Source organism: Stegostoma tigrinum, chromosome 1 (genome assembly GCF_030684315.1).
Source record: "Stegostoma tigrinum isolate sSteTig4 chromosome 1, sSteTig4.hap1, whole genome shotgun sequence".
Lineage (NCBI taxonomy): Eukaryota > Metazoa > Chordata > Chondrichthyes > Orectolobiformes > Stegostomatidae > Stegostoma > Stegostoma tigrinum.
Genome location: NC_081354.1, coordinates 105784161 through 105810570, shown reverse-complemented (window position 1 = coordinate 105810570; position 26410 = coordinate 105784161). Strand labels below are relative to the sequence as shown.

The following is a 26410-nucleotide window of genomic DNA, read 5'->3' as shown; positions in this document are numbered from 1 at the left end:
GATCTCTTTACAGAAATTTGCTTCCTGAACAAAAGCACTTGAGCAAATAGGTTATTCTCGAAGTCAGAAGGATCAACTATGTTCCAGAATCTGTTGCTCTGATGTTCTGCACATATGGTCAAGTCACTAATTGTCTATTGTCATCTCTGAAGTCCTGGAGATGCAGCTTTCTCAGGAAATGCAATCTTGAGATGCTCCTTCAGTCATGTTTGCAAACAAAAAGAGTATCACCTTGAACTGCACGAGGGAGAGGTCAGATGGGCAGCTTGTTTTTTTTAGCACATCTTACTCCAACTTAGCTAGTTCTAAACAAGCTATTCTCCAAATGATCTATATAAAACAAGAACTTCTCCGAGACATTTGCTGTTCAAAACAGCCCCAGAAAGTGGCTAAAGTAATGCAAACAGTTGCATGAGCCATAGAAACATTAAAACTAGGAGCAGGAGTAGGCCACTTAGTCTTATGAACCAGCTGTGCTATTCATTAGGATCAGGGTTGATCTTCTACCTCAATGCCATATTTCTATTTTCCTCCCATACCCCTTGATGCCACTAAAGTCTGAAACTTTATCTGTCTCTTTCTTGAATATATTCAGAATATATACTTGGCCTCCACAATGTTCTGTGATAGAACATTGAATACAGAATCTTTTCCTCATCCTGAGATTCTACCCCAGATTCTGGGCTTCCAAATCATCTAGTCTGTCCAGCCTTGTTAGAACTTTATATACTTCAATCTGGTCCCCTGTTATCCTTCTAAACTCTAGCAAATACATGCCCAATCGAGCCGATCTCTCCTCAGAGGTCATCCCAAGTATCAGCTGAGTGAAATCTTCTGTACTAACCCTATGATAAATATGTTATGTGCCTTTGAACAAGCGTTTGCTTATCGTGCCCCCTCCCACCCCCTTTCATGGTGAGCATTCTGCTTGCTACTGCGGTCATGACAGCATGTCGAGGTGGGATTCTTAACTAGGTGGTTGGCTAATCGAGTCCTCACACTTTGCTCTCCCATCTGATTAAATGACTGTCCACTTCCAAAATTGCCACCTGGCTAGGTGCAAGTTTTTATGCATTATTTAACCTATGCTTCCTGTCACAATGAATGACCTAATAATTCCCCATGGGTTATTCTTCATTTAGCAACTCTTGCCCATTCATTTAGCATGTCATCATGCTTTTGCGGTCTCACTGTCCTCGTAACAACTATTGCAATCTAGTGTCAATCCTCAACAAACTTGCATATAATTTATTGTGTTCTTTGAGGCTCCACCTCTGATCAGTGTAGCACCAATCTGAAAATGATCTATATATATCAACTGTTTTCTATCCTATATACAAGCTAACATAATACTTGCCTTCTGAAATAGTCTTTACTGTTGCCTTATGAAAATCCAAATAAACTACATCCCTTTATTCCCTTTTCTCTACTCTGATGGCTTCACACTCAAAAAAAATCTTCAATCGGCCAAATTCGAATTCTCTTTTTTCAGGTTCTTCAATGATGAATTCCCTTTTCTTCATTAACAGGATGTGGGTTTTGCTGGCATTCATTGCACACCCCTAATTGCTCAAAGGACAGTTAAGACTCAACCATATCGCTGTAAGTCTAGAGTTGCATATAGGCCAGACCAGTTAAAGATGACAGATTTCCTTCCCTAAAGAACATGAGGGAAGGTGGATTTTTCCCAACAGTCGACAACAGTCATCACTGAACTTTTAATTCCATATGTTTTATTGAATTCAAATTGCACTGCCTGCCATGGGGAGATTCAAACCTGGGTCCCTAGAATGTTACCTGATCTGTAGATTAACAGCCTTGCATAATACCACGAGGCGTCACCACCTCTGGTCCATAGTTCCATGTTTTCTCTCTCCCTTCTTTGTTAAACAATAGCTACATTTGATATTTGCAAATACATTAGGGATGTCTTGGCCATTACCTTGTTTCCCATTGCAATTTCCGTTGTCCCGGGTTCTTAGTTGACCATGTTTACTTTCACTACATGCTCCTTTCTACATAGTTATTGAAGCTCTTAACAGTATGTTTTAATATTGCTAATTAACTCTGATATTCTGTTTTCTCCCTTTTTGTTCTTTACTCATAATTTGCTATTTTCAATAACTTACCCAACCTTCAAGTTTACTACGCATGCTAGCATTGTTATTATTTTCATTTAGCCACAATTGGACTTCCTTTCTCGTAATGATATTATTTCTCAATGGAAGGTGGTTTTGCTAGAGAAATATTTCTCAACATTTTTTGCTCGCCTTTTGATTCCAGTGTGCTTTAGCTAACAAACCCCTCTGACCCAAGTTTAAGACTCAACTTTGGATTTAAGTTAATAATTCTTGAATGCTAAAAACTATCATATTATAATCACTGATAATGAAATGTGAGGCTGGATGAACACAGCAGGCCCAGCAGCATCTCAGGAGCACCAAAGCTGACGTTTCGGGCCTAGCCCCTTCATCAGAGAGGGGATTGGGGTGAGGGTTCTGGAATAAATAGGGAGATAGGGAGATAGGGAGAGAGGGAGAGGCGGACCGAAGATGGAGAGAAAAGAAGATAGGTGGAGAGGAGAGTATAGGTGGGGAGGTAGGGAGGGGATAGGTCAGTCCAGGGAAGACGGACAGGTCAAGGAGGTGGGATGAGGTTAGTAGGTAGGAGATGGAGGTGCAGCTTGGGGTGGGAGGAAGGGATGGGTGAGAGGAAGAACAGGTTAGGGAGGCAGAGACAGGTTGGACTGGTTTTGGGATGCAGTGGGTGGAGGGTAAGAGCTGGGCTGGTTGTGTGGTGCATTGGGGGGAGGGGACGAACTGGGCTGGTTTTGGGATGCGGTGGGGGAAGGGGAGATTTTGAAGCTGGTGAAGTCCACATTGATACCATTGGGCTGCAGGGTTCCCAAGCGGAATATGAGTTGCAGTTCCTGCAACCTTCGGGTGGCATCATTGTGGCACTGCAGAAGGCCCATGATGGTCATGTCATCTAAAGAATGGGAGGGGGAGTGGAAATGGTTTGCGACTGGGAGGTGCAGTTGTTTATTGCGAACCGAGCGAAGGTGTTCTGCAAAGTGGTCCCCAAGCCTCCGCTTGGTTTCCCCAATGTAGGGGAAGCCACACCGGGTACAGTGGATGCAGTATATCACATTGGCAGATGTGCAGGTGAACCTCTGCTTAATGTGGAAAGTCATCTTGGGGCCTGGGAAAGGGGTGAGGGAGGTGGTGTGGGGGCAAGTGTAGCATTTCCTACGGTTGCAGGGGAAGGTGCCGGTGTGGTGGGGTTGGAGGGCAACCACGATGAGGCATTCCACTCCTGCACATCCCAGATGTCCAAGTTCTTCAAGGACCGCAACTTTCCCCCCCACAGTGGTCGAGAACGCCCTTGACCGCGTCTCCCGCATTTCCTGCAACACATCCCTCACACCCCGCCCCCGCCACAACCGCCCAAAGAGGAACCCCTCGTTCTCTCACACCACCCCACCAACCTCTGGATACAACGCATCATCCTCCGACACTTCCGCCATCTACAATCCGACCCCACCACCCAAGACATTTTTCCATCCCCACCCCTGTCTGCTTTCCGGAGAGACCACTCTCTCCGTGACTCCCTTGTTTGCTCCGCACTGCCCTCCAACCCCACCACACCCGGCACCTTCCCCTGCAACAGCAGGAAATGCTACACTTGCCCCCACACCTCCTCCCTCACCCCTATCCCAGGCCCCAAGATGACTTTCCACATTAAGCAGAGGTTCACCTGCACATCTGCCAATGTGGTATCCTGCATCCACTGTACCCGGTGTGGCAATCTCTACATTGGGGAAACCAAGCGGAAGCTTGGGGACCACTTTTCAGAACACCTCCGCTCGGTTCGCAATAAACAACTGCACCTCCCAGTCGCAAACCATTTCCATTTCCACTCCCCCTCCCATTCTTTAGATGACATGTCCATCATGGGCCTCCTGCAGTGCCACAATGATGCCACCCGAAGGTTGCAGGATTAGCAACTCATATTCCGCTTGGGAACCCTGCAGCCCAATGGTATCAATGTGGACTTCTCCAGCTTCAAAGTCTCCCCTTCCCCCACCGCATCCCAAAACCAGCCCAGTTCGTCCCCTCCCCCGACTGCACCACACAACCATCCCAGCTCTTCCCCTCCACCCACTGCATCCCATAACCAGTCCAACCTGCCTCTGCCTCCCTCACCTGTTCTTCCTCTCACCTATCCCTTCCTCCCACCTCAAGCCGCACCTCCATCTCCTACCTACTAACCTCATCCCACCTCCTTGACCTCCCTGTCTGTCTTCCCTGGACTGACCTATCCCCTCCCTACCTCCCCACCTATACTCTCCTCTTCACCTATCTTCTTTTCTCTCCATCGTTGGTTCGCCTCCCCCTCTCTCCCTATTTATTCCAGAACCCTCACCCCATGCCCCTCTCTGATGAAGGGTCTAGGCCCAAAACGTCAGCTTTGGTGCTCCTGAGATGCTGCTGGGCCTGCTGTGTTCATCCAGCCTCACATTTCATTATCTTGGATTCTCCAGCATCTGCAGTTCCCATTATCACTCATATTATAATCACTGTTCCCTGGCGGGTCCTCGCAGTTGATTACAAGTTAACCCCAGCTCATTACCCAAGAAAAGACCTTAATCTGTTTCTTAGTTAGTTCCATGATATATTGTTCAAGGAATCCTTTCCATGATCTCATTCTTCAGATATTTGCCAGTATAATTTGTCCAGTCACTATGTGGTTACGCCCCAAATATTTATTGTCATGTTTTTATTACAAACTATAATCACTTGCTTAATATTCTGCCCATCATTATTGCTACTGTTTGGGGGCCTAGAAAGTTCTCTTACGCGGATTCCTGCCTTCATTATTTCATTTCTTCACCCATACTGATAGAAGTTCTCAATTTTCTGAGCCAGATCTTTCCTTCAAATGAAGACAAAGTTATGGAAGAAACTCTGGTTTGACAATATCATGCATTCTGAAGGACAGCCATATTGGACTCAAAATGCTTTTCCCTTTCCACAGATGTGTCTTAATCTGCAATGTTTCTGCAGCATTTCGTTTTTTTCAGATATTCAGCATCTACAGTACTTGGCTTTCATCTTTTCTTCTTGCTGTGCCATGTAGCATTCTTTATTGTGTCTGGGTTACCCAACCCCACATCCCTCAATGCTTTCCGACCTTATGTTTTCAAAATATCAAGTACTTTGGAATGTTTAGTTCCCAACCTTGACTGTTAGATCAAAGTCATTCATCTCTATTTGTGCCATTAATTTGCTATCTTATTATGCAGTTGTTTATTGCATTCAGATAAGGAACCTTTGATTTTACCATTTTCCATTGTTCTTTTGTACTGACATAAAGTTTGCATTGTTTGCTACTAATTCAATGTTGTGAACAATAATTGTTGCAAAGTAATGCCAAGCATGATTAAATTTGAAAGAACTGACAGTTTCTCCTTATAACTTATTCTTGTTGCAGAGAATGAACATAGGTTTGAGAGCATTTCTAGTTATTGCAGATAGTTTACAGCAAAAAGATGGGGAGCCTCCAATGCCAACAACAGGAGTTGTACTTCCATCAGGAAGTACATTGCGAGTAAAGAAAATCTTCCTGAACAAAACCCTCACAGATGAAGAAGCTAAAGTGATAGGTTGGTTTATATACTTGGAAATAATTCTTTGTGTATGTTAGTCTCTCTTTTTGCCTAGACGAAGACATTTTTTATATTTTTGTTTGAAGTATAATCCTCTGCTTCATAATTAACATAAATGAGCTCTTGGTTTACCATAATCCCTGCATGCATTTATTTGCCCAATTCTGAAATAGTGAGTTTGAGATTGAACAGAATTTGCTGTTTAAGATAACATGAGTAAAGCTCTATTTAATACCTAAAATAGGAGAATGATTCATGAAATATTCAATCATTTAAATTACCATGTAGACTTAAGTGAATAATTGATAAGCAAACAGTGCCAAAAACACAGTAAGGGGGCAAGCATCCACTTGTTACTTTAATGACCTGAACAGAGTTGTCTGAAGGTGTTCAAAAGACTGTAATTTAAGATGCGAAATATGTCTATATCGAGTTAAACTTGTTTCATCAAACTTTTGTGCTAAGACACAAATCACTTAATTCAAAGTAGTCATCTCTTGTAAAACCAGTTACTAGCTGACCTGATGGTGTTTGGTGTCAATCCATCAATTGTGCTGGTTTAATAGCAATGGACAAATTACTTGTTTTGTTAGTGTTACTATTCAAACAGGATTCCAAGATGACGCTAATCGTGGATTTCCGGGAGTCAATTGTTTTTGTTCATTCTGCTCTGTTGCATTTCAGAACTTGAGAATACAAGCTGACATACCAGGGCAAAATGATGAGAGGTCTACACTGTTGGAAGTGTCTGCCTCTTTTCAGCAGAGGTTAACATCAGGCTTCATCTGCCTGCTCTAGTGGGTGCAAAAGATAGCATGACACTTACAAAGAAAAGTGGAGGATATATCTCCATTGTTCTGACTATTATGGCTGCGTTTGCTGGCACTGAGGAACAAATGTAGCATGCTGCAGGGAGACGCTTATTCAGTAAATAACCGGGCAGTCACTTTTATCCTGTAGGAAGCATGATAACCAGTGTGTGTTCCACAAATAGGAATCTGACAACATCCAGATAAAGAGGTCTTTCTGATCAGGAGGATGGTTGTGAGATTGGGTTGGGTAGAAAGCCAGGGTCGGGTGCAGGGTAGAGGGGAAGAAAGGAAGAAGCACCCCTCCCCCACCAATTCTGGAGTCTTTCCTGCAGCCAAACTCTTCCCTCCCACTCCTCTTCCTCTCCTATCTTCTTGCCTATTTCCCTCCCTTCTTTTCAGAGTGCAGGATTTCCTCATTTAATAACCGCTTTTTCAGGATGAATCAATGATTTTGTGCTTGATAATGGATCTTAGCTTCTTAACTCCCTCCCAAGATTACTCATGCTCCACCGAACTTGGACCTGATTCTCTCAGGCCCAGCATGGGTGTTACATGGTAATGATCAGGCAACCAACAATGAGAGTACAAAAGAACAGCAGTGCAAATGCAAATGTTTGCACTGTTTCATTGAACTCATTCAAGGCAGAAGTTAGTTTTGATATTATGCAAATATGTTGGGTGGAAACTTGAACATGACTTCAAATCGGGAAAACACACTTCAGAGCAGTTTTTGGCCACAGCTTCATCGCCATACCCAAAACAGAAACCCAGCACAAACAAACAGCCTTAATAATTCTTCTGCTGAATGTAGAAGAATAGCTACTTCTCCTGCATTAACAAATAAAGGAAAATTTGGGACTCGAACCATACTTGGCAGATCACTGCTAACCTTAAATGGATTAACTCTCATTCTGCCTCTGTCTGAATGTCCCTCTCCTCTCCATGCAGCTCTTTTAGTTTGAGGTATATTTTTAATTTGCTTTGTTCTGATCTGTGTATTTTTACTGTCAAGATTTCAATTTTTTTCTGTAAACTACATCTTTTTACATGTTTCAGAGATAGTAGAAACTGCAAACGCTAGAGAATCTAAGATAACAAGGTGTAGAGCTGGATGAACACAGCAGGCCAAGCAGCATCAGAGGAGCAGGAAACCTTTCTGAAGAAGATTCTAGGCTCGAAACATCAGCTTTCCTGATCATCTGATGCTGCTTGGCCTGCTGTGTTCATCCAGCTCTACACCTTGTTATCTGTTTTTACACATGGTTAGATTTGTTAATAACTATGCGCACAAGTCTGCATAACATTTTGGTGTAAAACCATTCTGTAACAAATAATTGACAGTGTAATACTCAGCATTTTCCATCTTGCAAAATGGAACCAGCTTTAAAATCCTTGTTCAGTGTTCAATTCTATTTCTTCATTATGTTGATAAATTCAAGTCTAGTTTCTGTGAATAAAAATGTTTTGTGTTTATTCACGGACATATGGGCAGCATCTGACTAGGTGCAGTATCAAGGAGCCTTTGTAAAATTGAAAGGAAAGCCCCCCCACTGACAGGAGACTTATGCAGATTGCAAGAAAAAAGGAAAGACTTGCATTTATGACTGACCAATAAAGGTCAAAAAGTGTTTCTTTAACTGCTTAAAATCAAAAATTCGAAATTGTATTCAGCTTTGTTTCTGTCAGAAACTGCTGAATTTATTGTTTTTGTTGAGATTTATGTTTAGAATGAATAAGAAACTAAAGTGAAAAGGCCTCTTGCTGTATTTCATGTGACCATGATAGAGTTTGAGGTGTTTCTCAGTTAATTTTCCAATTCCTTCATGTCTTGGCGCAGATCCATGTGCTCCTACTAAATTAGAAAAATGTCAATATATTTTTTTAACTGAGTTTGGATTCACTGGCTGCTATCCTTGTCCATTAGTTCACTCGTAATTCCAGAAGCAATTATCTGAAAATTTTACTTAATTCTGCTGTTAAATTGAATTATTCTTCATAATATTCATCAGTTTTCAGCTTCATATGATATGTCTTGCAGGGCATCCAGTATTCAGAAAAAATAGTGAACATAAAAGTCAGGCTTGGAAATTGAGCACTGTGCACCCAGTAGAACTGGGAAAACCATAAAATGAATTACTCTGGTAATTTCTAATTCATTGTTAACACATTGCAAAAAGAGCAGAACAAAACTTCATTAGCTGTAAAGCACTTTTTGACCTTTATTGGTCAGTCATAAATGCAAATCTTTCCCTTTTTTGGCAATTTGCGTAAGACTCCTGTCAGTGGAGCGTTTTCCTTTCAATTTTACAAGGACTGTTTGATACAGCACCTCGTCAGATCTTGCCCATATGTCAAAGACAATTAATTTCACTTCAATCAGAGATAGTAAGAACATCTTGATGCTGGAGTCTGAGATAACAGTGTGGAGCTGGAGGAACACAGCAGACCAGGCAGCATCAGAGGAGCAGGAAAGCAGACGTTTAGGTCAGGACCCTTCTTCAGAAATGGGGGAAGGGAAGAGGGCTCTTAAATAAGTGGGGGGGGGGTTTGGGCTGGGGAAGGTAGGTGGGATTGTGATAGGTGAATTCAGGTAGGGAGTAGTGGGGATTGGTCAGTGAGGTGGGAGGAGTGGATAGGTGGGAGAGAAGACGGACAGGTCAGAGAGGTGCAGATGAGAGGGAGGGTTGGTCTTGGGGTGAGGCTGGGGCTGGGGAGATTTTGAAGCTGGTAAAGTCCACATTGAAACCATTTGACTGTAGGACCAAGGCGGAATATGAGGTGCTGCTCCTCCAGTTTCCAGGTGGCGTCATTGTGACACTGGAGGAAGCCCAGGATCGACACGTCACCCAGGGAGTGGGAGGGGGGAGCTGAAGTGGTTCGTGTCTGGAAGGTGTTGTCATTTGTCGCAAACCGAGCATAGGTGCTCTACAAAGCGGTCTCCAAGCCTTCGCTTGGTCTCACCAACAGAGAGGAGGTCACGTTGGGAACAGCAGATACAATTGACCACATTAGTGGATGTGCAGGTGTGTAGGTGGAATTTTTTTTTAGGGCCTGGGATGGAGGTGAGGGGGAGGTGTAGGGGCAGGTGTAGCACTTCCTGCAGTTGCAGGGAAATGTGCCGGGGGTGGTGGGGCTAGTGGGGAGCGTGAAGCGGAAGAGGGAGTCATGGAGAGAGAGTTGCCTCTAGGAGGCAAATAAGGGTGGGGAGGGGAAATATATCCTTCGTAGTGGGGTCAGATTGTAGGTGGTGAAAGTGGCGGAGAATGATGCATTGATTCCGGAGCTTAATGGGGTGATACACGAGGACAAGGGGTATTCTGTCTTTGTTTTTGTTGCGGGGAGGAGGTATGATGGCAGAGGTGCAGGAAACACATGAGATGTGGTCGAGAGCATTTTCGACCACTGAAGGGTGGGGATGTTGCAGTCCTTGAAATACAAGGACATCCGAGATATTCGGGAGTGGAACACTTCATTCTGGGAGCAGATGCATCGGAGATGGAGAAATTGGGAGTAGAGGATCACATTCTTGCCAGAAGCTGGGTGAGAGGAGGTGGAGTCCAGGTAGCCGTGGGAGTTGTTGGGCTTGAAATGGATATCAATTTCGAGGCAGTCATCAGAGGTGGAGACAGAGAGGTCCAGGAAGAAGATAGAGGTAGCAGAGATGGCTAGGTGAGCTTGAGATTGGGGTGAAAGGTGTTAGTAAAGTTGATAAACTGTTCGAGCTCCTCATGGGAGCATGAGGCAGCGCTGATACGGTCATCGATGTGGCGGAGGAAGAGGTGGTGATGGTGCCAGTGTACCTGTGGAAGAGGGACTGTTCCACGTATCGTACAAAGAGGCAGGCATCGATTGCAGGTTCCCATGGCCACCCCCATAGTCTGTAGGAAGTGGGAGAAATTGAAGGAGAAGTTATTAAGGATAAGGATGAACTCACTTAAGCGGATAAGGGTGTTGGTGGAGGGGGACTGGTTGGGCCTGTGGGTGAGGAAGAAGTGGAGGGCTTTTAGGCATTTCTACATGGGAAATGCATGTATACAGGGATTGGACGTCCAGAGTGAAGATGAGGTGTTGGGTGGGCAGGGAATTAGAAGTCTTGGAGGAGGAGAAGGATATGTGTGGTATCTTGAATGTAGGTGGAGAATTTCTGGACTGGGGGGGGCGGTGGGGGTGGGCAAAATAGAGTCGAGATAAGTGGAGAGAAGTTCAGTGGGGCAGGAACATGCAGAGACAATGGGTTGGCCAGGGCATTCGTGTTTGTGGATTTTGGGAAGGAGCTAGAAATGGGCGGTTCTTGGTCAGGGAACAATGAGGTTGGAAGCTCTGGGTGAGAGGTTACCTGAGGTGATGAGGTTACGGATGATCTGGGAAATGATGTTTTGATGGTCGGGGTGGGGGTCACGATCAAGGGGCAGTACAAGGAGGTGTCCGAGAGCTGGTGCCTGGCCTCGGCAGTGTAAATGTCAGTGCGCCATACCACCACTGTGCCTCCCTTGTCCACGTGTTTGATGGTGAGGTTAAGTTTGGAGCGTGGACTTCACGTTCTGTGAGAGAGAAGTTGGAATCAGTGAGAGGGGTGGAGAGGTTGAGGCGATTGATGTCATAATGGCAGTTGGAGATGAAGAGGTCGAGGGAGGGTAGAAGGCCTTGGGGGTGTGTCCAGGAGGATGGGGATGTGTTGGAGGTGGGAGAAGGGGTCTGTAGAAGAGGGGTTTGACTCACGGTTAATGAAATAAGCACGTAGACGCAGGTGGCGGAAAAATGGTTTGACGTCCAAGTGTGAGCAGTATTCATTGGTGTTTGGGTGGAGAGGCATAAAGGTGAGTCCTTTACTGAGGACTAAATATTTGCCCTCAGTGAGATGGACGTCTGGGGGGCATGTTGAAGACTTCACAAGCTTCAAAATCGCCAAACGCTGGCCTCATCCCAAGACCAACTCTCCCTCTCATCCTGCCTCTCTGACCTATCTGTCATCTTTCCCACCTATCCACTCCTCCCACCTCACTGACCATTCCCTACCACTACCTGCCTGCACTCATCTATTGCTTTCCCACCTTTACAAGCTTGAAAATCTCCACACCCCGGCCTCATCCCAGCCTCCCTGACCTGTCTGCCTTCTCTCCCGCCTGCCTGTCCCTCCCACCTCACTGACCACTCCCCAACACTGCCTACTTGCACTCATGTTTCACCATCCCACCTACCTTCCCAGCCCAACCCCTGCCATTTATTTCAGAGACACCTTTGCCCTCCCAATTTCTGAAGAAGGGTCCCAACCCATTCCGTCAGCTTTCCTGCTCCTCTGATGCTGCCAGGCCTGCTGTGTTCCTCCAGCTCCACACTATTATCTAGTTTCACTTCACCTTTGGAGTTGTTATTTTTCTCATGTTTTTGACATTGAAAAAGATGCGGATTTTTGATGATGAAATTTGATATTCTACAAATACGTGTATTTTCATCAACCTGTTCACGTTATGACACACCTCTGGAGCAGGTGGGCCTTGATCTCAGGCCGTCTGGCCCAATGTTAGGGACATTATCACTGCACCTCTAAAGCTTCAAGTTCTACAAATATAAAATTAACATTTCAAAACCATTCAATGTGTTAGCTGTAATGATGAAGTTAGCTTGTTGTTGTGAACTATATTCCAACTCTTTCAACAATAACCAAAACAGAAATTGCTGGAGAAAGTCAGCAAGACAGAACAGTTCCAAATAAGGGTTGCTGGATCCAAAATGTTAAGATCATAAGTAAGACCATAAGACACAGGAGCAGAAGTTAGGCCATTTGGCCCATCGAGTCTGCTCTGCTATTCAGTCGTGGCTAATAAGTGCCTCAACCCCATTATCCTGCTTTCTCCCCGTAATCCTTGATCCCCTTGATAATCAAGAACCTATCTATCTTAGTCTTAAATGTATTCAGTGACCTGGCCTCCACAGCCTTCTGTGACAGTGCATTCCATAGATTCACCACTCTCTGGCTGAAGAAATGTCTCCTCATCTCCTTTCTAAAAGGTCTTCCCTTTGCTCTCAGGCTGTGCCCTTTAGTTCTAGACTGTCCTACTAATGGAAGCATCTTCCCAATATCAACTCTGTCCAGGCCATTCACTATTCTGAAAGTTTCAGTTAGATCCCTCCTCCGCCTTGTAAACTCCAATGAGTATAGTCCCAGTGTCCTTAAACGTTCCTCATGTGTTAAGCTTTTCATTTCTCAGACCATTTGCGTGAACCTCCTCTGGACCCTCTCCACGGCCATACATCCTTCCTGAGATATGGGGCTCAAAACTGCACACAAGAGTCCAAATGTGGCCTGACTAGAGCCTTATAAAGCCTCAATAGTACATCCCTGCTTTTATACTCAAACCTGCAAGTTTACCTTGAGAGAATCCAGCACGAGAACCCCCAAGTCTCTTTGCATTTCAGACTTCTGAATTTTCTCCCTATTTAGAAAATAGTCCATGCTTTTATTCTTCTTACCAAACTGCATGACCTCACACTTTCTCATGTTGTACCCCATCTGTCACTTCTTTGCCCACTCTCCTAACCTCTCCAAATCCTTATGAAGCCTTGCCACCTCCTCAATTCTACCTATCCCTCCACCTATCTTTGTATCGTCTGCAAACTTAGCCAGAAAGCCCACAGTTCCTTCATCTAGATCATTATTGTACAAAGTGAAAAGTTGTGGTCCTAGCACTGACCCTTGCGGTATGCCACTTGCCATTCTGAGAAAGACCCCTTTATCCCCACTCTCTGCTTTCTGCCAGACAGCCAGTCTTCTCTCCATGCTTCTTGTGTCTAACACCGTGGGCCCTTATCTTACTCAGCAGTCTTCTGTATGGCACCTTATCAAAGGCCTTCTTGAAGTCCAGGTAGATAACATCCATTGGCTCTCCTTGGTCTACCCAGTTTGTTACTTCCTCAAAGAATTCTAGCAGATTTGTCAGGCATGATGTCCCATTGATGAAGCCATGCTGACTTTACCCTATTTTACTGTACACTTCCAAGTTTTCAGAAATCTCATTCTTTACTGTGGACACCAAAATCTTGCCCACGACACAGACTAGGCTAATCTGCCTGTAATTTTCCGTCTTTTGCCTTACTCCCTTTTTAAACAGGGGTGTCGCATTAGCGATTTTAGTAATTAGGGTTTGTCTCGGATAACTTTGATTTCTCTCCACAGATGCTGCCAGACCTGCTGAGATTTTCCAGCAATTTCTATTTTTGTTTCTGATGGTTGGAGTGGACTAATTGGTCTGAGTGGTCTGTTTCCATTCTGTATGACTCCTGATTCAATTTCCAGAATCTGCAGTAGCTTTGATTTTTTTGTTTGAAATGAAGCTACTTTGTTGATAGTTTTTACAGCACGGAAGTGGAAGTCTCCCTCAATTCATAGCTTAATGGATTGCACAATGTGGCTGTCTTTAACAGAATTGCTGACATCAGTTTTTGTTTTATGCTGTGAATTTGCAGAGTACCAAAGTTGCTGCTGGTTTTTTTGGAATGCAATTTTTAATTACTACTGCAAAATTCACGCCTTAATATTTTTCAAGTAGAAATGCCAGAGTATCATATTTTTAACTAATCTCTCATACATCTAATATTTATAATAAATAGTGGTACTTAGATCTCCGAAAAGTTGCTTTTACTTTCAATTTAAATGCTATCTGTTCCATCTGTCATTTGTAATATAGTTTCAAGAAGGTTTACTTCTAAACATTTCACATTTGCTCCATGCTTTTGTCATTGTTAAAAATTTGAGCAAAATATGATAGTAACAATGCCAAATCATCTTTCTCCATAGGGATGTCGCTTTACTATCCACAAGTGAGAAAGGCTCTTGATTGCATTCTCAGACATTTGGACAAGGAAGTGGGAAGATCAATGAGTATGACTAATGTACAAATGTCTAACAAGGAGCCTGAAGACATGATCACGTAAGTACTGGAATCATAAGCTTGTTTTTAAAGAAATCACATTAGTTAAATATTTTTGGAAATATGAATAGTAATAGCAACTAACATGCTTTCAGTTAGAGTTTTAGTATGGTGAGAAAATCTCTTTGAAATGTGTTCATGTGGAATCATGGAATAATACAACATAGAAGCAGCTTATTTGGCTGGTCAAGCCTCCGTCAACTCTTTGGTGTACTTATCCAAACAGTCCCCCTTTCCTGCTCTGCTATAGCCCAACGCTGTGCCAAACCTGCACCACTACCATCACCCCCAACAAACTCCTGGCATTCCCTGGAAGTATTTATCCAGTTCTCTTTTACCGGTTACTGTTGTGCTTTTGTCACGTTTTCAGGAAGTGTATTCTAGGCTACAACTCATAAAGCACTTCCTTCCTGTCTCTTCTCCTTCTTTTGCAAAGAATTTTTATCTGTGTCCTCATTTTACTGTTCTACCACTGGAAACCATCTTTATTCACTATCAAAACTACTCTTTTGAACACCACTATCTATGTCTTCTAAACCTCTGTTCCTCGGAGAATAACCTGTTTTCTCTTGCATTTTCACATAACTGAAGTCATCATTTCATATACGTTGTTATAAATCATAATTATAAATCTCTTAAAAAGAATGTTTTCTACGTCCCCTCTCCAATGTGTAGTGCCCAGAATAGAGCACAGTATGCCAACTGGGGCCTGGTGAGTGTTGTATGAAGATTTAGTAACAAAACCAAACTTGTTATTTTGTTTTGTTTTAAATGTCAGTCTTACCAATTTGTCCTACTAGCTTCAAGGTTTTGTGTGCTGCAAATTTTTCTGATGCTTCACTAATTTTAATACCATTTAGTTAATATTGTCTTTATTCATCTTCCCACCAAAATATCTCACTTCACGCTGCTTTTGTTATCTGTAACACCATCTGTCTGTTTTGTAAGAATTTTTTCTTCCTGAAGTCTTATCATTCTCCGCATTGTTTTCTGAATTTCCAAGTTTCACTTCGTTGAGCTTTGAAATATGGTTTTAATTTAAATTCTAGACACTAATATGTAACAGTAGAATAAGAATCCTAAACCAAGATTGAGAAGAACACAATTCTGTTTTATTTTAAAAATATACTTCATTCGAAGAAAATTATCTTTGTGTACATTCAAAGGTACCAAAGCAGTTCTGAACATATAAAGAAAAACAGACATTGGAATTTGACATGACCTGCAGTTGCAAAATCAAAAGCATTTCCTACTCATGCAGGAAATTATTTGCATAAATTTTGAGGCAAAGAGAGGCTTTGATAACTGAACTCATTATATCTCCTCAACTTCCTGCATGTAGGCAATCAATCGTGAGGTTCTCAAAGATCTTCCTCCCTGGTCAGTTTTCCCTGTCTCTCACCTTCTGGATACTTTTGAAGATGACGACTATCTTGATGTTCCCATTGACTGTTTCCTATCTGTCTGTTAGAGATTTAAAAGAGGGGCTTTATGGTTCTCCATCCTGTGTAATCCCTTTTGACCATCTGAATGTCTTCTGGGGTCAGTGGTTTCATGTTCAGCTTTCACATTTTCTTGTTGTCCTGCTTGATGCCCTGTAAGTGACAATTGGCCAACAGGAGGCAGTGGCCAAAGAAGAACTCCTGCTTGATGTCAGATCTGACTGAGACCGCTCTGTCTGACATCCTGCAGCTTGGTGTCTTCACCCATTTCATCAGGAATCTGGACATCATGCCCACTTTGCTGTTAGTCCCTCTGGATCATCCAGCTGCGTCGACAATGTGGTTGAAGTCTCCCCAAAATGACCAGCCTGGGGAGCTATTGTAGGATGGCCAGTTGCTCACTCTTTTTACTGCCTGGATGTACACATTAATTAGTTTTAAGAAAGCGTTTCTGTACAAAATGTTTATGAGAAGGTGCCTGGCCATTACCACCTTAACATCAAAATTGCTTCCTTGCAGCAGAATACTCTGGAGGAACAGTACTCGCTATCCCCCGACCAAATCAACAGCCTGTGGGCCCAAAGCTCAACCATTTTCTGTAGCTCCTGAGGTCAGGTATCCCACACTCCTGCAGAAAGACGTCTGCTTTGATTTGGACAGCTCAGTCAACATTGAAACACATTGTGTATTGACTTTTATGCCTCACAAATCTACACTGGCAATTTTCAAACCCATTTTTGAAGATCTTTAAGATTACCAATTTGACTGATATCAGTTTTCCTGCAATCTTGTCACGGAGAGGTGGTCTTGCAGCCTGTGGTATGGGCAAATTGCTGCACCTTCGCAGGGCTGAAGTAGCTATCCTCTTCCTCGCTGGTGGTGTTGTCGCAATCAGGTGTTATCAGGGCATTGTCCTTACTTTCAGTCTGCAAAGCCACATTCACTATCCATATTTTCTGTCCCTCTGTTAACTTCATATCACCTTGACAGTGTCCCTTTAATTCCAAGGGCTTTAATTTTGTCAACAGCTTTATTATGTGTTACTTAATTAAAACCATGTTGAAAGTCTATTTCATAAAAAAATTCAATCCAAGAAAAGCTAACTTTTTTTTTGTAACAATCCATGATACCTTTGAGTTACTGGCCCTATTTTCCATGTTTACTGAAGGGCATGATGCTGGTTGGTTTTTGTTTGCATTCGGGTGTATAAGTTGAGGTAATATGATGTTGTAGAGAATGGCTTTTGAATAAGTCTGTGTAGAATCAGGTTTTTATATTGTGCCTAATTTGTTTGAGTTGATTGTTCTTGCATGCTTTAATGGAAGAGAATTGATCATAAAACATTCTGTTGCCTTCAAAACCTCCATGCCTTCCTTCATTTAAGGTGCCCTCAGCAATGTGTATTCATTTGTGGCCAATGAAATTCCCAGCATCCTTAACTGTCAGCTGTATCTTTTGTTTGTCCCTATTTAATGAAGAATTATAGCACGGTTGAGCAAATGTTTCACACCTTTGTTACTGTTCAGCTGAAGTTGAACTGTAGTTCTGAGTTTCTTGAGGAATATCTGTTTAAATAAAATTTGAGTCTTTAATTTTTAACCTATTGCAGTCATAAGATGTAGTAAATTATATCGTGTTCAGTTGTGAACTACAAATGTCATAAGAATGTATTACAAATCATTGCAATAATTATATATTACTGCAGGTGAAATTTACCATAATGATACAAAAGCCAAGCTAACTATAAGCTTCAGTTATATGGCAAAATGAAGCTGGGATTGTTTCCTTATTGCAAATGGGTTCAGGGGAAATTTGGAGGTGTTCAAAATTACGAAGGTTTGATAGAAGAGGATGAGGAACTGTTTCCACAAGGTGGATGATCAGAGGAAATAGATTTAAGATAAATGGAACAAAGACTGTCCAAGGGGAATTGAGAAATTATTTTATGGCCTGGAATATATATCCTGCAAGTGTGGTAGCAGTAGACTGAGCAAACTTTCAAAAGGAAGTTGAATATGCCAATGTAAAGAGAGGTAAACACACCTTATGATTAGTAGACTAATAGGTGGAAAACAAAATGAAAATAATTTCAACAACATCCTTTGGCCTGAAGACCAAATACAAAAAGCAGCAAAGAATGACCAAGAAAAGTGATGGAGGAAGCAGTTTATGAGGGAAGGTTGGATAGATATATAAAAACAGATCATTGTAGTTCTGCAATTCTTTCAGTGTAACTAAAGGGAACTTTGGTCCACCAATGAGCAAGTCTGACAAACAGGAGGGAGGAAATGAAAGTGCAAGTGTTACCTGTATGATTGCGTGGAAGGTGCCATGGGGTGTGGTGAGGAAGTGTTTGTGGTGATGGAGGAATGAACGAAGGTGTCATGGAGAGAATGTTCTCTGTGGGATATTGACAATGGAGGGGAGAGGAAGATGTTTTTTGGAGGCACTGTCCTGTTGGAGATGGCAGAGGATCATGCTTTGCATGTGGAGACTGGTGAGGTGGGAAGTGAGGACAAGGAGAGCCCAATCATTGGTCTGTGAGGGAGAGGAAGTGGTGAGAGTGGACCTGCAGGAAATAGTTTGGAGTGCCACAATAGGGAGGAGGCTAGAGGGGAGAGTGCTTGGTAAAGTGAAAAAGGAGGACATCTTGCAAGCACAGCCACACTGAACCCTGCCGCATCTTCACCATCCCCCCAGACCTCCCACTAACTGAGGACGAACGGTCAGTCCTTAGTAAGGGGCTCACCTTTGTCCCCCTACAACCACACATCAACGAATACCAGTCACGGTTGGACAAAGAACAGTTTTTCCGCCGCCTTCGCCTCCACGCCTACTACTTCCACTGGGAGCCTAACCCTCCCTCCACTGACCCCTTCACCCGCTTCCAACACAAGTCCTCCTGCTGGACACCACCCCCAGGCCTCCTACCTTCCCTCGACCTCTTCATTTCCAACTGCCGTAGAGACATTAACCACCTCAACCTCTCCACCCCTCTCACCCACTCCAACCTCTCCCCCACAGAACGGGCAGTCCTCCGCTCCAACCCCAATCTCACCATCAAACCCGCAGACAAGGGTGGCGCAGTGGTAGTATGGTGCACTGACCTCTACATCGCCGAGGCCAAACGCCAACTCTCCGACACCACCTCCTACCGCCCCCTCAATCATGACCCCAAACCCGAGCACCAAACCGTCATCTCCAACACCATTCATGACCTCATCACCTCAGGGGACCTCCCACCCAAAGCCTCCAACCTCATTGTTCCCCAACCCCGCACAGCCCGTTTCTATCTCCTTCCCAAAATCCACAAACCTGCCTGCCCTGGTCGACCCATCGTCTCAGCCTGTTCCTGCCCCACCGAACTCATCTCCACCTATCTGGACTCCATTTTCTCCCCTTTGGTCCAGGAACTCCCCACCTACGTCCGTGACACCACCCACGCCCTCCACCTCCTCCAGGACTTCCAATTCCCTGGCCCCCAACACCTCACTTTCACCATGGATGTCCAGTCCCTATACACCTGTATTCCGCATGGAGATGGCCTCAAGGCCCTCCGCTTCTTCCTGTCCCACAGGCCCGACCAGTCCCCCCCCACCAACACCCTCATCCACCTAGCCGAACTCGTCGTCCCCCTCAACAACTTCTCTTTCGATTCCTCCCACTTCCTACAGACTAAGGGGGTGGCCATGGGCACCCGCATGGGCCTCAGCTATGCCTGCCTCTTTGTAGGTTACGTGGAACAGTCCCTCTTCCGCACCTACACAGGCCCCAAACCCCACCTTTTCCTCCGTTACATTGATGACTGTATCGGCGCCGCCTCTTGCTCCCCAGAGGAGCTCGAACAGTTCATCCACTTCACCAACACCTTCCACCCCAACCTTCAGTTCACCTGGGCCATCTCCAGCACATCCCTCACCTTCCTGGACCCCTCAGTCTCCATCTCAGGCAACCAGCTTGTAACTGATGTCCATTTCAAGCCCACCAACTCCCACAGCTACCTAGAATACACCTCCTCCCACCCACCCTCCTGCAAAACTTCCACCCTCTATTCCCAATTCCTCCGCCTCCGCCGCATCTGCTCCCAGGATGAGGCATTCCACTCCCACACATCCCAGATGTCCAAGTTCTTCAAGGACCGCAACTTCACCCCACAGTGGTCGAGAACGCCCTTGACTGCATTTCCCGCAACACATCCCTCACACCCCGCCCCCGCCACAACCGCTCCAAGAGGATCCCCCTTGTTCTCACACACCACCCCACCAACCTCCGGATACAATGCATCATCCTCCGACACTTCCGCCATCTACAATCCAACCCCACCACCCAAGACATTTTTCCATCCCCACCCCTGTCTGCTTTCCGGAGAGACCACTGTCTCCGTGACTCCCTTGATCGCTTCACACTGCCCTCCAACCCCACCACACCCAGCACCTTCCCCTGCAACCGCAGGAAGTACTACACTTGTCCCCACACCTCCTCCCTCACCCCTATCCCAGGCCCCAAGATGACTTTCCACATTAAGCAGAGGTTCACCTGCACATCTGCCAATGTGATATACTGCATCCACTGTACCTGGTGTGGCTCCCTCTACATTGGGGAAACCAAGCGGAGGCTTGGGGACCACTTTGCAGTACACCTCCGCTTGGTTCGCAATAAACAACTGCACCTCCCAGTCGCAAACCATTTCCACTCCCCCTCCCATTCTTTAGATGACATGTCTATCATGGGCCTTCTGCAGTGCCACAATAATGCCACCCGAAGGTTGCAGGAACAGCAACTCATATTCCGCTTGGGAACCCTGCAGCTCAATGGTATCAATGTGGACTTCACCAACTTCAAAATCTCCCCTTCCCCCACCGCACCCCAAAACCAGCCCAGTTCATCCCCTCCCCCCACTGCACCACACAACCAGCCCAGCTCTTCCCCTCCACCCACTGCATCCCACAACCAGTCCAACCTGTCTCTGCCTCCCTAACCTGTTCTTCCTCTCACCCATCCCTTCCTCCCACCCCAAGCCGCACCTCCATCTCCTACCTACTAACCTCATCCCACCTCCTTGACCTGTCCATCTTCCCTGGACTGACCTATCCCCTCCCTACCTCCCCACCTATACTCTCCTCTCCACCTATCTTCTTTTCTCTCCCTCTTCGGTCCGCCTCCCTCTCTCTCCCTATTTATTCCAGAACCCTCACCCCATCCCCCTCTCTGATGAAGGGTCTAGGCCCGAAACGTCAGCTTTTGTGCTCCTGAGATGCTGCTGGGCCTGCTGTGTTCATCCAGCCTCACATTTCATTATCTTGGATTCTCCAGCATCTGCAGTTCCCATTATCACATCTCGCAAGCATCCTGGCGAAAGCTGACATCATTGGCAATGTTCCATATGAGAACAGGAAGCAGTACCGATTACATAAAGCCTATGTAGGACTAAAAGAAATCATGTGGCAGATACTCCACAAAGAGTCAAGTCTAACAGGGTACACCTTTGATGTGAAGAAAAGGAAATAAGTTAATGGTTCAAGGTGAGAACAAGCTCAGCCAAGCAAAGGAGGGTGGTAGTGAATGGAGGACTAGATAGGCTTCTTTTTACGGAAGAAGCAGAGAACCTTCAGACCATCCTCGTGAGAAATGGACATATTGAAGGATTGCTCTGTGGTGAAGTGGAGGTGGCTGAAAGTTGTGGAACCTACATAAAACATCACAAAAATGACAAGTATAAGTGAGAAGAGACTGAACAAGATGTAAAAATATAGAATCACGGTAGGAAGAAATAAGATGATTGACACAGGAACTTGCTGAAAAGACGGGTCTGCCTAGGCATCCTCTAGTGGATTTTGGAAAGGAGGTAGAACCAGGCTGTGCAAAATTGAGAAACTACAAGGAAGAAGTAGTGGAAGGAGATCTTCAGGGGAGATCAGTGACAGTCCTTGAAACAATACTGGATGCTGAAACAAAAACAAAAGTCGCTAGAGAAACTCTGCAGGTCTGGCAGCAGCTGTGGAGAGAAAGCAGAGCTAATGTTTTGGATCCAGTGACTCAGTTCCAAAGAATTGTCACGAGACTTGAAACACTAACTCTGCTTTCTCTACACAAAAGCTGCCAGACCTGCTGAGTTTATGTAGCAATTTCTGTTTTTGTTTCAGGTTTCTGCATCTACAGTTCTTTGTTTTTGTAGAGGATACTGAAAGCTTGTTTCCTTTTGTGGAAGAGACAAAAGGTAGAGGAGACTGTTTAAAAATAATGTGTCTCTTATTTAAGATGGTGAGATTGCAGCTTTGCTTTGAGGGGGATAGGCAGCGGCCTAGTGTTAATATCTTTAGACTATTAATCGGAGACCCAGGTGATGTGATAAGGACTTTGGTTCAAATCCCACCACAGCAGATTGTAGAATTAGAGTTTAATACAAATCTGGAATTAATAGTCAGATGATGATCAAAAACAAAGTTGCTGGAAAAGCTCAGCAGGCCTGGCAGCATCTGTGAAGGAGAAAATAGAGTGAACGTTTCAGATCCGAAACTTTCTTTTTGTTCCTGATTTACAGCTTCCATAGTTCTTTTGTTTTATTTTTTAGTGGAATAATGATGTCAGTTGTTGAGGTGGATGAGCAGTTAGAGATGACCGATACATGCTGGCCTAACCACCAACACCCACATCCCATGAATGAATGAATGAATGAATACAAAAAAAGGTTCATGAATCTTTGGAGTGCTTCATTGAATATATTTAAGGCTGACATCATTTCTTGGTTAACCATAGAGTTGAGGGTATGGGGGTATGCAGAGAAGTGGATTTGCAGCCACAATCAGATCAGACCCAATTTTGTGAATGTTGGAACAGTCTTGAGGCACTGAAGTAACGCTCCTCATTTCTGTGTTTGTATGTTTAATGTGCTTAATATTTTCATCATGTTTTCATGTTTAAAATAGGGGTGAACGAAAGCCGAAGATCGATCTTTTCCGGACGTGTGTGGCCGCTATTCCCAGGCTGATTCCTGATGGGATGAGCAGGGCAGAACTTGTTGAACTCTTGGCAAGGTGATGCATTTATTTAAAAAAGATAGAGTTACTGACTGTTGATTTTGGATGTTACATATTGCATGCATGTTGCAATGCACAAAACATGGATTTGCATAGCAAGTGAATCTTAAGATATCTCTAGATCAGCAAGATGTGTGGCAGCAAAATAGAAATCCATCCCTGCGTGGAGCAGACCAATCATACTCGTGCTCATTCGGTCAATTATACCAATTTGCAATCCTTGAGTGAGTGTACCTGTGTATCTTCAACCAACGTTATGAATTTTCTGAGGAGACATACTTGCAAAGCTTTTCATCTTGTACTCATCTGGAGGAATACCAGAATGACCAATTCAAGTTATCACAACAGTTTATAGTACATGTTTAAAAAGGTGCTAATTATTTGGCAAGTTGGTGTGCAATGGACAATGAACAAAGGATAAAGAAACAAATTTCTCGAAGTCCCAGGTTGTTCAAAAAGAAAGTGCTGTGTAGCCTATGGATGCATGTTGCTAATAGCAAGCAGAAATAAGTCACATTAAGTGATCTACTGATCAGGTTACTATTCACTGTGTACTGTTCAATCTTGTAAATGCCCAAAACACACCACTTTATGATCTGAAAATGTTCTACTCTACCTCCAATTATGTTGACAATTAATAAGTTAGGTAAGTCATCTATTCTACTACTACTTATTGACTGTGCTCATGGTATTTTCCACTAACAGAATGTTATTGTTGGTCCAAACAGACGCACTGACTACCATGCAATTGTACAGTGCTATGTATTAATTTCATTGACAGAGGAATATCAGATACATGAGCTGTGCTTTCCAATGATTAGTTGATTCATTTTAATGAGTAGATTCCTTTTGTTCATAATGAACAGCAAAACATAAATCAATAACAAAAACAGAAATTGCTGGAAAAGCTCAACAGGTCTGGCAGCATCTGTGAAGAAAAGTCACGGTCAACACTTAGGGCCTGGTGACCATTCACGTGGATGATCTGTTCAGTTCCAGGGAGGTATCACCAGAAGTGAAACGTTACCTCTGACTTTTCTTCACAGATGTTGCCAGACCTGCTGAGCTTTTCCAACAGGTTGTAATAAAAACTGTTTTTATTCCTGATTTACAGCATTTGCAGTTCTTTTGGTTTTTACATAAATCAATAAGTTGGCTCTTGGATATGATTCCAGGATTGGGCAGGACTGGCTAAACTGTATTGAATGTGCAAATAGTTTAAGATGATCAGTTGAGCTCATACTGGGGCTAATTTACATTTGCTGGTAGTGACCTCCATTCACAGGCAGGGATCCATTCTCTGCAAACATAAGGTATGGGCTCAAGCCTTGCACCATTTTTGAATCACCCAGGAGTTTGGGGAGTCTGTAGTTCTGGTGCTGAATCCGTGACAATGCTTTGGCCAGAGTTGATTCAGTAACTAATAGGGTCCCCGTTTACCTCTTGTATATCTTGTGATCATTAGAGAATTAACAATGTTGTGTTTATTCTGATGAGCATAAGAAAAACAGATTCATGAATTATCAACTTCTTTGCTACCAGGTGACCATTGTAAAATTGCTGCTTTTAAAATTACGAGAGCAGACCTTGACTTGCAAAGAAGGAAACAACTGACACCCAGCTCAAGCTTGAGATAAAATGCTGATAACCTGAAGCAGTACCTGCATTTTCTTCTCCATAAATGCTTCTGTATTTTCATTTTCTTTTATTTAAGACTTAATAACATGTTTTTATAACTCAGGAGAGCAATAGATAATGAATTTATATTCATGGTAATTAGGCATAATATTTACTTTGTTTTATAGACTCACCATTCACATGGATGAAGAGCTTCGTGGTTTGGCATTCACTACTCTACAAGCTTTAATGGTTGATTTTCCAGACTGGAGGGAGGATGTTTTGTCAGGGTTTGTGTCATTCATTGTCAGAGAAGTGAATGATGTCCATCCAACGCTCCTAGATAACTCTGTCAAGATGTTAGTCCAATTAATAAACCATTGGAAACAAGCAGTTCAATCTCAAATGAAAGGTCACGATTCCCAGGTAAAGATGAAATTTACGTTGAGTCTGCACCACTTCATTACACAGTTCAGCCACTAATTTGTTTTGTGGCCTAACACTTCGTGCTTAGTAACTGATCTACTATCCACAGCGTGGAGTTCCTAATGGAACTGCCCACACATTACCCGTGGAACGGAGCCCGTATTCATCAGTCTTCCATGCAGCGGAAGGTTTTGCCTTAGTGGTTCTCTGCAGCTGTCGGCCAGCCACCAGGAGACTTGCTGTCAACATTCTAAGAGAGATTAGGACTTTGTTTACAGCTTTGGGTGTTTCAAAGGTCAGTACTAACAATAGATTTTGGTTCATTATTAACAGTTACGTGATGCAGACTAATTTTGTAATTCCTTTACTGCTCATTATTAACTGATTCAAAGAAAAAATTGATCCGTATTTCTAATATTGGGGCATATGCTTAGTTACAGGTAAGTCTTTGAAATTAAAGTTTGTTTTGACCAGCATTTATAACAACAATCATCCTTGGATTGTTATATCAGAAATTGTTTAACTGAAGCTACTTGTGTTGTTATATAAGAACGTAACTTAGCACAGTATTCAATTGGAATCATCAGAGTTTGCAAAACAAAATGGCACAAAAATTTGTACTCAGCCCATTTGTCCAAACCTAAATCTATAGTGCTGTCTTCCTTTACTTCACATATTAAATCAACTGTCCCTTGGTGTAAGAACAAAAAAAAAGAGCAAGAGTATGCTATTTGGCCCCTCAAACTTGCTGCACTATTCAGTAAGGTCAGGGCTAACTGAACTCCGCTTTCTTGCTTGCCCTCCATAACCCTTGACTCCAGTGTAGACCAAAAACCTGTCTAATGTGGCCTTGAGAATATTCAAAACTTGTTGACTACATTTAAAATAAAGGTAATGGTCTCTCCGTCAATCATTCCTTGCGGAAAAGTGTCTCCAGCTTAAAAATATGATTCTAACCCTTATCCTCACTGGGGGATTATTTTAAATAAAACTTCTAAACATGTAAAATTTTTTCTGTATTCATTTTATCAAGATCTCTCATAATCTGACCACCTTCAACAGTCTAGAAAACAGACTTGACTGATCTGAGTTTGTGAATGAAGAATCTAGTGAACTGCGTTAAGAGTTAGCAAGTATACTATGAGGATACAATTCAAAATATGAGCTAAAACAGTCATAAATTGGACTTGAGATCCCAATTCTCAAATATTCTTCTTCTCAGTAGGTCAAAGGCTCAGCTAGTAAAATGTAATTCTTCATTATCAACATCATCTATGTCCCCATTCAATGAGATGAGACCTCAGTGTTACAGAAAATGAATGAATAATTTTATCGTCACTTGTCATATATCTTGAAGATACAGTGAAAAGTGATTTGTCATCGCCAGGTGCCATTTTGAGCTATAAAAAGAATAAAAATAAATTACTTTAATAGGAGTTAATCTGCTGTTCAAATTGGATCCTAAGGACAGCTCCAAGGC

General features: G+C 43.4%; 1 protein-coding gene across 8 annotated transcripts in view; it reads left to right on the top strand.

The window, feature by feature from the left end:
• fryl (furry homolog, like) overlaps nucleotides 1–26410 on the top strand; it is a 361259-nt gene that overhangs the window by 168606 nt on the left and 166243 nt on the right. For all 8 annotated transcript variants that reach the window (XM_048544223.2, XM_059647684.1, XM_059647683.1 and 5 more), the window contains 5 exons: nucleotides 5494–5665; nucleotides 14276–14408; nucleotides 22777–22884; nucleotides 24693–24930; nucleotides 25040–25225. In XM_048544223.2, coding sequence (XP_048400180.2) covers nucleotides 5494–5665; nucleotides 14276–14408; nucleotides 22777–22884; nucleotides 24693–24930; nucleotides 25040–25225 — 837 coding nt within the window. The remainder of the gene's footprint in view (nucleotides 1–5493; nucleotides 5666–14275; nucleotides 14409–22776; nucleotides 22885–24692; nucleotides 24931–25039; nucleotides 25226–26410) is intronic.